The 12,171-nt window shown below is 42.0% G+C and overlaps 1 protein-coding gene across 2 annotated transcripts; it reads left to right on the forward strand.

Annotated features, from left to right (window-relative positions):
- The first annotated feature begins 7,329 nt into the window (after positions 1 to 7,329).
- LOC140481303 (high mobility group protein B1-like) lies at positions 7,330 to 11,756 on the forward strand. Of its 2 annotated transcripts, none has more exons than XM_072577263.1 (5): positions 7,330 to 7,494; positions 8,999 to 9,156; positions 10,030 to 10,178; positions 10,538 to 10,712; positions 11,136 to 11,756. In XM_072577263.1, the coding sequence occupies exons 2-5, from the start codon at positions 9,007 to 9,009 to the stop codon at positions 11,292 to 11,294; spliced, it is 633 nt and encodes a 210-aa protein (XP_072433364.1). In that variant the 5' UTR covers positions 7,330 to 7,494; positions 8,999 to 9,006; the 3' UTR covers positions 11,295 to 11,756. The 2 variants fall into 2 exon arrangements, with proteins under 2 accessions (XP_072433364.1, XP_072433365.1); XM_072577264.1 differs by having other exon boundaries at positions 7,349 to 7,490.
- Positions 11,757 to 12,171: the final 415 nt, after the last annotated feature.

The raw sequence follows: 12,171 nt of genomic DNA on the forward strand, positions 1-12,171 counted from the left end.
CTGTGCCGAGTTGGAGTAATGGATCTGGGGTGAGGTGGGGGAGGGGAGTTTTGGAAACTAGTGAAGTCCCTTCCCACTTATTCACTCCACCCTCCCCTCCAACCTATCACAATTACCCCCCAACTGCATCCACCTATTGCCTTCCCACCTACCTTCCCTTCAGCCCCACCCCACTCCCTGTTTATCTCTCCTCCCCCTTTTTCTCCCATATTCCTGATGAAGGGTGTATGCCCAAAACGTTGAATTTCTTGCTCCTTTGAAGACAGCTTCAGTTGATACCCAATTGTCCTGGTTCCTGGACCACTCCTCACAGAACTAAAGGGATAGCTCCAGCAGAGTTTCAAACCTGTTAGAATTCTTTGAATTCTTTGAAGAGGTAACAAGTAGGTTAGACCAGGGAAACCCAGTGGATGTTATCTACCTAGACTTCCAAAAGGCCTTTGATAAGGTGCCTCGCAGGAGGCTGCTGCGTAAGGTGAGGGCCCATGGTGTTTGAGATGAGCTACTGGCATGGATTGAGGATTGGCTGTCTGACAGAAGGCAGAGAGTTGGGATAATAGGTTCTTTATCGGAATGGCAGCTGGTGACAAATGGTGTCCCACAGGGTTCAGTGTTGGGGCTGCAGCTGTTCACTTTATATATAAATGATTTGGATGAAGAGACTGGGAGCATTCTGGCGAGGTTCACCAATGATATAAAGTTAGGTGGACAGGCAGGTAGTTCTGAGGAGGTGGGAAGGCTACAGAAAGATTTAGACAGTTTAGGAGAATGGTTCAAGAAATGGCTGATGAAATTCAATGTGAGCAAATGCGAGGTTTTGCACTTTGGAAAACACAGGCATGGACTACTTTATAAACAGTGAGAAAATTCATAAAGCCAAAGTACAAAGGGATCTGGGAGTGCTAGTACAGGATTCTCTAAAGATTGACTTGCAGGTTGAGTCCATGGTTAAGAAAGCAAATGTAATGTTGTCATTTATTTCAAGAGAGTTGGAGTCTAAAAGCAGTGATGTGCTATTGAGATTTGAGGAAAGCTCTGGCTAGGCCCCATTTAGAATGTTGTGTCCAGTTTTGGGCCCCACACCTCAGGAAGGACATACTAGCATTGGAGTGAGTCCAGCGGTGATTCGCATAGGTGATCCCTGGAATGGTAGGCCTAACATATGATGAATGGATGAGGGTCCTGGGATTGTATTTGTTAGAGTTTGTAAGGTTAAGGGGAGATCTAATAGAAAATAGAGATCTAATGATGCATGGATAAAAAGGTTGGATGCTGGGAAATTGTTTCTGTCAGGTGGGGATACTAGGACTCATGGGCACAGTCTTAGAATTAGAGGGGGTCAATTTAGAACGGAAATGAGGAGATATTTCTTCAGCCAGAGAATGGTGGGCCTGTGGAATTCACTGCCATGGAGTACAGTGGAGGCCGGGACGTTAAATGTCTTCAAGGCAGAGTTTGATAAATTCTTAATCTCGCAAGGAATTTCGGGATACGGGGAGAGTGCAGGTAAGTGGTGTTGAAATGGCTATCAGCCATGATTGAATGGCAGAGTGGACTCGATAGGCTGAATGGCCTTACTTTCTCTCCTATTTCTTATGGTCTTATGATCTTAATGTGGTGAAGACTCCAACCAGGTCAAACCTGATCTTCCTGGACCTGGAGGGGAAGGTGAAATGGCATTAGGAATGCCAGTGCTGGACACAAGATTTCTCGAAGCAAGAGAGGCAATATACTCCAGAGGATGAAGATTGGCGTCCATAACATGGGAATGGTCCTGCATGGGTAAGAGGTAGTGTCAACACAAGGTCAAGTCCCGTAACGTACAAAGTTTGAGTAGGAAAGTAAGTCCTGAACAAGCACGTGGACCACATGAAGGCTGCAGCCTTATAATGGGAACAAGACCAAAACATATCCGGTCCCTCAGAACAGCCGGCAAGCCTTGCAGCACCAGTGGGTTCTCCCCCTCCGCCCAACTTCTGAGGATGAGATGGACACGACAGATATTGCAACTTTGGTGCTGTTACTGTCTGAAGAAGATGATGAAGATGAGCTGAGACACTCTGGACACAAGAGGCAGCTACGGTGTAGTACATGTTGTTATGGAGTAGGTCAGACCACTCAAAACATTCTTAAGTAGTCAGCCCAGACCATAACTTTGCAATTTGTTTCAGTAAGTGCACAGTGAAAATTATCTGGATTAAAGTTAGCGAGGTTGTCTACCAGGTTTAAAACAGACAAAAGAATGTATTCACAAAATTATACAATGCAACACGAAGAACAGAATAAAGAACCCCTACAGAACCCAGTCTATCCAAACTAGAACTAAATATACTGTTCTGAATATACACAACAGTCCCAATAAGCAACCCCCCTTTAAAACACAGTACAAAAAAGGGTCAGATGTTTACAGGTTGAAGTTAGAAGGGCAGAAGAGAGAGTTTCCACACAGCTCACTGTTGAACTCGCAACCAGTTCTGGACTGAACTAAACCGCTCAGCTAGAGAGCTGACCACTCCCCTTTCATTCTCCAGGTCACTTCTAAAACATGACCACTTTGGCCTGAAGTCTCATCTGTTTATATATAAACAAAAGGTCTCTCAAAATCCTTTTCATCTCTGTACCAAACTAGTCTGATCGGAGTCCAGCCTGGTTTATTACCCCTCTGAAAAAAATAAGGTCAGAGTATCCTTGAACTAAGGAACAGCTTTTAGGGGAAAAAAAAAGGACTAGCTTTGTGACAATGTCACTAATATCTGAAGTAGAGTCAGAGAAACTGAACCTGATCTGAACGCCCCCAGATAACCTACAGGAAAAAGAATGGGCCTATGTCTCAGGACTTAGAGGGGGAGGGATGTACTGATTGGAAACGGGTCAGCCTCATAGCATGTGAGTTCCCTGATTGGGGCTATTATTCTGGCCTGTTCAGGAGTCCTGGCTGACAGATATAACAGGTGTGTCTGAGGCTCTGTTCACTGTAAGAGCCAGCTCTAAGCTAGGTGGGTAATTTTCATGTACTATGCATGTGTAAATAAAAGGTGACCTGTGATGGGATACCAGCCTTCATGGAATTATTTCAGTTGAAATGCTTAAATTCTGTGTATTCTGAAATATCCCCATAAACCAATGTTGTTTCTCAATGCACATTGACTGCTGCTTGGAGCATGTCAATCAGCGTGCTGACAGCTTCTGTTTCATAGAATCCCTACATTGTGGAAACAGACCATTGCCCCCAACAGGTCCACACTGACCCTTCAAAGAGTGACCCACCCAGACCTGTTCACCTACCCTATTACTCTACATTTACCCCTGACTAATGCACCTAACCTACACATCCCTGAACACTATGAGCAATTTAGCATAGCCAATTCACCTAACCAGCACATCTTCGAACCGTAGGAGGAAACGCACGCAGACATTGGGAAAATGTGCAAACTCCACACAGACAGTCACCTGAGGGTGGAATCGAATTCAGGTCTCTGCCGCTGTGAGGTAGCAGTGCTAACCATTGAGCCACTGTGTTGCTCTTCTAGAAGGTGCTGTCACAAACGTACAGCAGAAAAAAAATTTAAAGAAAACATTGTTTGCCACTGCACTTCTATTTATCTATTCCTTAACTTAGTCCACTAGTTTACTTCAGCTAACTCTCCTTTCCATGTTCTCATAATTGTCCTTATTTAGACTTAAAATACTTTAAACCTACAATACTTAAAATCATGAACCTACTCCTCTCTCCCTCAAACTAAATGTAAAATTCCCAGATATTATTGTTACTGTTACCTGGGAACATCTTCACTACGTGATCATTACTTAGTCTTATCTCTTTGCATTAATACCAGATCTAGTATTGCCTATCTCTGGTCAGCTCCAGACCTTGCTGTTCCAAGATACTATCCTGAAAACATTTTAAGCACTGCTCTTTGGTCTATTTTGTCTACCTGATTTTTCTAGGCTAAAGGGAGATTAAATCCTCTATGATTATCACCATACGTATTTTACAAGCTCCCATTGCTTCTTCACTTACACACCATCCTTCCATGTGGTGACTGTGAGGAAACTTGTACCCCACACCCACAGGTGACTTCTTGCCTTTATGAGTTCTTATCTCTCCCCAAACTGCTTCTAGATCCGTGTTTCCTGCATATTGTTTAATCTTAATATTTATAATCTATTGTTAAAAGCTTTATCTCTTTATCCCAGAGGAGCCTTTGGCAATGACTTAGAAACTACCTTTTAACTTTCTAAAGACCAAAGCTGGACTGCTAGTATGATTCTACTTGAGGTATTACAATTATTAGTGAGTTACATGACTTATAATAATCCACAGATGATTGGCCATCTTGAAGATATGCCTGATGGTCCTGACATTATATTTGAATGTGACCCATTATTGCAAACCAGAATAATTTATTTGACATAAAGTGTAGGATGTCTGTTGCAGGAGTAAAAGTTGTGAAAAATAACCATGTTAGAGTTTGTCACTCAATCTCTACACAGGACGAATAGAGTCATAGAATCAATCTGCACAGAAACAGACCCTTTGGTCCAACTTGTCCATTACAACTAAGTTTCCCAAACTAAACTAGTCCTATTTGTCTGCATTTGGCCTGTATCCTTCCAAACCTTTCATGTACCTGTCCAAATCTCTTTTAAACGTTGTAATTGTACCTGCATCTATCACTTCCTTTGGCAGTTCACTCCATACATGAACCACCCTCTGTGTGAAAGTCACCCTTCAGTCCCTCTTAAATCTTTCTCCTCTCACTTTAAAATTATGCCCTCTAGTTTTGAACACACCAAACTTAAAGAAAAAACCATTGTATTCACCGTATCCATGGCCCTCATGATTTTATAACCCTCTATATGGTCACGCTCAACCTCCTATGTTCCAATGAAAAATATCCCAGTTTATAACTCAAACTCTCCAGTCCCAGTAAAATCCTTATAAATCTTTTCTGCACCCTCTCCGATTTAATAATATCCTTCCTACAGCAGGTGACCAGAACTGTACACAGTATTCCAAAATGGTCTCACCAACATCCCGTACAATCGCAACATGACATCCCAACTTCTAAGTGCAATGGTCTGAGCAATGAAGGCAAGCATTCCAAATGCCTTCTTTACCACTCTGTCTACCTGTGTTGCAACTTTCAATGTACTATGTACCTGAACCCTTAGGTCTCTCTGTTTGACAACACTACCCAGGGCCCAACCATTAACTGTGTAAGTCCTGTCCCGGTTTGCCTTACCAAAATGCAACACCTCACAGACAGTCAGTAAATATAAACCATACTCTTCTTTGTTACCAATTATGTTTTTTATGCCTTGGAGGTATGCAGTGATGAGACATTAGTTCTTATGCCTGAATAGGCACATCATTTTAAATGTCTGCTCTCCTGTGTACAGCTTCATGCTTTAAGCTTTCTTTCCATTTCTCTGGAAACTACACATAATCAAATACTGCACAATTGAACAAGTACACCTGTGAATTCAAAATACTTATTCACTTTGGATCTTCCAATCTTTAATAACCTGAGCAAGTAGTTTCCCTCCTTGAGAAGTGCAGGCTGCAGCAGTTTAATTTAATTGAGGTACGAATTGCATTATGCCAACACAAATAGATGATAATCAATAAGGAAATGAAGGCCATTTTAAAAAATAAACAACAGGAAGGATATTGAATATTATTAGTCTTGTTTCAAATGCTCAGTGCTTGTGTATAGGTTGAGGGATAGCATGGCTGCTTCACAGAACAAGGGACTTCTGGTTTGATTCCATCTTTGGGTGACTGTATGGAATTTGCACGTTCTCCCTATGCCTATGTGGGTCTCCACCAGGGGCTCCAGTTTCCTCCCACAGAGCAAGGATGTGCAGGCTAGTTGGATTGGCCATGCTAAATTGCCTGTAGTGTGCAGGTTAGGTGGATTAGCCATGGGAAATGCAGGGTTACAGGGACAGGATAGGGGGGAGTTGGTCTGAGTGAAATGCGCTTTGGAGGCTCGATGGACTGAATGGCCTGCTTCTACACTATATGATTTTTTGTGTGTTCTAGTTGCTCGGTGCCTTTGAGTGTGTTAATGCCATTTTGTAAGCTCAGTGCCACTGTGTATGGCCAGTTCTTGTTGCTGTGCTCAGTGCCTGTCTGTGTGCTGAGTACATCAGTGTGTTCAGTGCCTCTGTACATGTGTTCAATGTCTGTCTGTGTACTCAATGCTCATCTGTCAACTTCATTTGTTCAGTGCCTGCCTGTGCTTAATGGCTGTCCGTATTTTCCAAGCAGGAAATACCTGTTTTTTTGTGCTCAGCGCTTGAACTTGTGCTTGGTGTCTGTGTGCCAATAAGTATGTTTGTGCCTGTCAGTGTATTTACTGTCTGTCTGTGTGATCAATGTCTCTCAATGTACTCTGTGCCTCTGTGTGTGATCAGCGCCTGTCAGTACACTCACTGTCTGTGTAATCAGTGCCTGGCAGTGTACTTGGTGCCTCTGTGTGTGATCAGTGCTTGTCAATGTACCCACTGCCTGTCTCTGTGATCAGTGCTTGTCAGTTTACTCAGTGCCTCTGTGTGATCAATGCCTGTCAGTGTATGCACTGCCTGTCTGTGTGATCAGTGCCTCTCAGTGTATTCACTGCCTATCTGTGTGATCAGTGCCTGTAAATGTCCCCCCTGCCTGTCTGTGTGATCAATGTCTGTCAGTGTATTCACTGCCTATCTGTGTGATCAGTGCCTGTAAGTGTCCCCACTGCCTGTGTGATCAATGCCTGTCAGTGTACTCAGTGCCTCTGTGTGATCAATGTCTGTCTGTGTGATCAGTGTCACTCAGTGTCCCCACTGCCTGTCTATGTGATCAGTGCCTGTCAGTGTATTCATTGCCTGTCTGTGTGATCAGAATCTATAAGTGGACCCACTAACTGTGTGATCAGTGCCTGTAAGTATCCCCACTACCTGTCTATGTGATCAGTGCCTGTAAGTGTACCCACTGCCTGTCTGTGTGATCAGTACCTGTAAGTGTACCCACTAACTGTGTGATCAGTGCCTGTAAGTGTCCCCCCGCCTGTCTGTGTGGCCAGTGCCTGTAAGTGTATCCACTGCCTGTCTGTGTGATCAGTGCCTGTCAGTGTACCCACTGCCTGTCTGTGTGACCAGTGCCTGTCAGTGTATTCATTGCCTGTCTGTGAGCTCGGTGCCTCGTCTGTGTGTTCTCTGTTTGGGTTTGTATTTGCGCGCTGTTTCGCCCTCGGCCGTCGTTTTCCCCCTGGCATCCAATGGAGGAGCAGTTCTAGTCAGAACAATGGAAGAGCACTGGCCAATGGGTGAGCGCAGTGCCTGCGTTGTGGCCAATGGGAGTGCGGCAGTGACTGTGGATAGTGCGCAGGCAGTGAGCGCGTCCACAGCCATTGCAGCGAGCGGCTGTAGGACAGGCAGTGTGTAAGATAGAGAGACAGCGGACACTCGACAATATTGACGGCTAACATCCACCGTCTCCTAAACCGGCATGTCTTACTCTCTTATTCTACTTTACAAAGGGGCGCTGTTAGAACGTTCGGATTAAACTTAAAAAAAAAATTCCCCTCAGCCGCGCTGTTTAACATGGCTGACGGCGGCTGAGGGAAAGCCATTATTAAACAGCAGCGCGTCGAGAGCGAGTTGGGTTCAACTTTTCCAAACCGCGTCTAGCGCCGCGGAGGTGGCTCCGCAGCCGGGTCTGTGGGCGGCATCGGGTGGCCCGGGCTCTGGGCTCTGCAACCGTGCGCTTTTTGTCGGGGTTCCGCGGTGTTAGCGGGGTGAAATGTGGGCTGTAAGGGGAGCTGGGCTGTGTGTGTGCGCCTCGCACTGACGCTGCTAAGATGGAGCCATGTACTGTACTGTACTGTGTGTTAGAGGCAAGCGGCCATTCGCAGCTCGAACACTAAACTATATGTACAAAGCCCACACTATAACTATATACCACTCAGCGCAAAGACCACAGGCGAGAAAAACACACGGAAAACGGGCGCCTGCAGATTGGAAACGGTCCGAAGGCGGTGTTTGGTGATATTTGAAGGGGACTTTCTCTCATGAAGAAGGATTTTTCAACATGGATGAAGAAATATTGTCGTTGTTGTTTGACCTCTTTCCTTTTTTTTGTTCTCAGCCATTGCTCCAGTCTACAGCTTGAAGTACAGGCACTTCGCCACGCAATTTCAAACGGGATAAAATGTTTAGAACGGATTAACTTTTTAAAAATAAGCTTGGAAAATAAAATATTTTTTTTAAAATGGAGATTTTGTTTTTCTCAGTTTTTCTTTTTTGTTTTTCTTCACCTTCACCAGTGGGGATTAATGTCACTAGTAAAAGCCACGAAGTGATCTGGCAAACAGACTCGTGTTAATTTTGTATTTTTTTTTAAACTTTCCAATATAACGGCGTTAAATGTTTAGGTGGGGCTGTGATATTCCGGAAACATTTTTTTTAAAAAAAGGAAAACCAGTTCAGTCTCTTTTTACTTTTAAATCAAAGTTTTGCTGCGGATTGGATTTACGTTCAAACAAAAATTGCCAAGTCGGATGCATTTCATTTAGGCTGTTTGAAATGGTGTACCGTTCGTTCCCCCACCCCCGTCCCATACTGAAATATGTGGGCGCGGTTGTTTTTCATATCTTGTGAATGGGGTAGCAATTTGCTGTTTCGAGAAGGTTTCAAATGAAAGGCAATTCTGAATAGTGTAACACTTCTCGTAACAGGCAGACGCAGGTAATTTAAGGTACCGAGATAGCTCATCTGTATTAGCATCACCATATGCTATCAATCTCTTATAATAATCCGAAAAGTTCTGTTTCTTCTCACTTGAAACGAACAGTTGGCTATGTTCTATTAAATTAAATTACGATCCTAAGATTCATCCCTTTTAAAAACAGGAGCCCCTCGCCTCAATTTCATTTTTTTTTAAAAAAACTTAAAAGCAGTGCAAGATTAAGAATCGTGCTGAATTGAATTAATCGTTTTCCTGTTCTTCAGACAGAAGCCAAAATGGCAAGAGGTGATCCAAAAAAACCCCGAGGCAAAATGTCCTCGTATGCATTTTTCGTCCAAACTTGTCGTGAGGAGCACAAGAAGAAGCATCCCGATGCAAGTGTCAACTTCTCCGAATTCTCAAAGAAGTGTGCGGAAAGATGGAAGGTGGGACGTTCACGTCCATGTAACTTGGGTTACACATTTATTTGCTAGATTTAAATATTTGGTCATGCCCTGGAAATATCGGCATTCGGTTAATAGTGTTGATAGAGGCCATTTAGTCCATCATCTTCAATCATGCATCTAGAAAATTGGCAGATATTTTCTTCCCCACCCTTAATTTATTATCCATTTGTTTCTTAATATATATTCAGCATTTTCACTCTGGAAATTCTTCTGTACAAATTTACATTGGTGTTGAATTTTCCACTGCACTAACTTTGCTATTTTTCTGGACCAATTTAACTTTAAAACAGTATCCTGGATTAACATTCACAATGGTAGAGTGTGTTTTAGAGTAGTAGACGATCACCTCTGCACCTTCTGAAGTGAATTGCCCAAGTTTTTGTATTTATTAACTCTGACACTAATCAGTTTTGTGCTTGTTAACTGCAGCATCAGAATTGTTCTTTTGTATCTAGGTGCAGAATACTCTTTACAGCTTCTGTGCTTTAGTTTATTTTTTTATCTGGTACAAATGTGTTTTTCAAACAAAAACATACGTTAATATTACATGAATCTGATAGGTACCATCTTTGCCCTAATTTTTGGTTGATGAAAATAACAAGACGGAAAATGTGTTACTGGAACATTACTTTCCTCAACTGGAATTGGATTAGACTCAAAACCGTGGAAGAGAAAATTCAGTTTTACAAAATCATCATGGATGGTGGCAAGAATGGGATCAATAATGCTAGATATTTTAGTTGCCAAAAATGTAGCTTAAGGTTTTAATTTGTTTGGTCGGTCATAAAAATCTTGCATAAAGTAAATGTGCAGTTTTTTTTGTGATGTTGTTTTAGTTAAATTCTTTTACAGTCCATGACGAGTAAAGAGAAACTAAAATTTGAAGATAAGGCAAAAGAAGACAAGATCCGTTGGGAGAAAGAAATGAAGAATTATGAGCCACCAAAAGGTGCCAAGAAAATGAAGAAAAAGAAGGACCCTAATGCACCAAAGAGGCCTCCGTAAGTTTTCATAAAATATATTCTAACACAATTACAAAGCAAAATGCTTTCTTTGCTAGGAATCTGCAATAGAAACTATATTCAAGAAACATTCACTGTGCCACTTCACTGACTAGAGCTGTAAACAGTGTTTAAATGCTCAAATGCATTTTTAATAAAAGTTCCTCCATATAACTATCGTGCTGAAGCATGTGCCCTATCTTCAGCAAATGGGACAGCTGCCGCCAGCAATATCCCCAAAGCTACAATGAAGAAAGTTGGTTTAACGTTCCATGCATTTACTTGGTAGATCAGTTTACAATTTCATATTGTGCACGTTTGCCTTTTAATACTTACTTACTGCCTCTAATTAATTTCAGATCTGCTTTCTTTGTGTTCTGCTCTGACTGGCGCCCCAAAATTAAAGAGGAAAATCCTGGAGCATCAATTGGGGATACAGCCAGAAAGTTGGGACTGCTTTGGAATGCAACATCTGCAAGCGAAAAGATTCCATATGAAAAGAGGGCAGCAAAACTCAAGGAAAGATATGAAATGGTAATATTTGACCAAAAGATACTAACTTTTTTTGTTTCCCTTCTACCCTTGTGCCAAAATAACTTGATGGCGATTAATGTGTGATTTTAGTGACCTTTAAATTAGCAGATTTGGAAAGGTGTGGGGGGCAATAAGATAGGAGGGGTAAGAAGTGTTTGCAAATGAGTAATACTGTTTGGATATTTGGATGAAAATTCCTGATGTGATTCTGCAACTTGGCACAATTCAATGTTTAAACTTGCCATAACCTTGTCAGCACATACTGATGCTGTATCAGGTCTATTGATGTAGAGAGCATTATCAGTCAAAATTTTACCAAATATTAAATTACATTGATCTTGGCTAATAGTTACTGTAACCAAAAGTGGATATTTACTTACCTATTGCTTTTAGCAAAACTAAAGAAACATTCTTGATTTCTAGGACCTTGCAGCATATCGTGCTAAAACAAAGTCTGATTCTACCAAGAAGGCTTCAACTGCCAAAGTAGAAAAGAAGAAGGTGGTGGAGGAAGAGGAGGAGGAAGATGAGGAAGAAGAGGATGAGGAAGAGGAGGAGGAAGAGGAAGAAGATGACGACTGAATTTTATTCAACTTTCTTCCAGCAACATTTCTCAGCTATAGAGCATTTACCCTTGCCCTGTACACACTGCTTCTTTTTAAAATATATAAGGCTATGTATATGAGAATTTGATTTTAAACTGTACAGTTTATTTTTGTTTTGTATAGTTAACACACTATAACAGTGTCTTTGGGTGATCCAAAGTCTCTGTCCTTTAGTGGTGTTTTGTTTGATGCTTGCCTTGGTCGGTACAGTGAAGAGAATAAAAATGGCATGGTGAGAGCAACTTCATGTTGACACGCATCACCATCTGGCTTTGGGGAAGGGGCAGTTAATTTGCTTTTGAGTTGTTGTAAGGTTCTTGGTGTATCAAACATTGTGCTAGAATCTGAGATTGCCACACTGTAATTGCCTAAAAATTGCAGCTTTGTGTTTTTGTTGATCTTTGAAATGCTTACAAAATAAAACTTTTTATTAATGCTTTCCACTTGTTTTATTTTGGAATATGATGATTCCTATAGCCTTCAATCTTGGGTGGCTGCTTCAAGGTGGCTCAACACCTTTGCAATTACTCATCAGACTTACTAATTTAGAATCATAGAGATTTTAAAGCAGGGAAACAGGCCTATTGTGTTCACGCCAGTCATCACACATTCATCTAATCCTGTTTTCCAGAATGTCACCACAGCTTTGCATGCTATGGTGCTCCAACTGCTCAGGTAAATAGTTGTTGAATGTTTCCACCTCTACTACTCTTTCAGGTACTGAGTTTCAGATAGCCACAACCTTCTGGGTGAAAAGAATCCTTAAAGGAGCTGGCAGTTGAGCACATTTACCTTAAATGTACCCCCTGACTTTTGGCTCCCAGATTAATGGGACAGTTTCACCCTATTTATCT

This window comes from Chiloscyllium punctatum, chromosome 9 (assembly GCF_047496795.1).
Source record: "Chiloscyllium punctatum isolate Juve2018m chromosome 9, sChiPun1.3, whole genome shotgun sequence".
In the NCBI taxonomy this organism is placed as follows: Eukaryota; Metazoa; Chordata; class Chondrichthyes; order Orectolobiformes; family Hemiscylliidae; genus Chiloscyllium; species Chiloscyllium punctatum.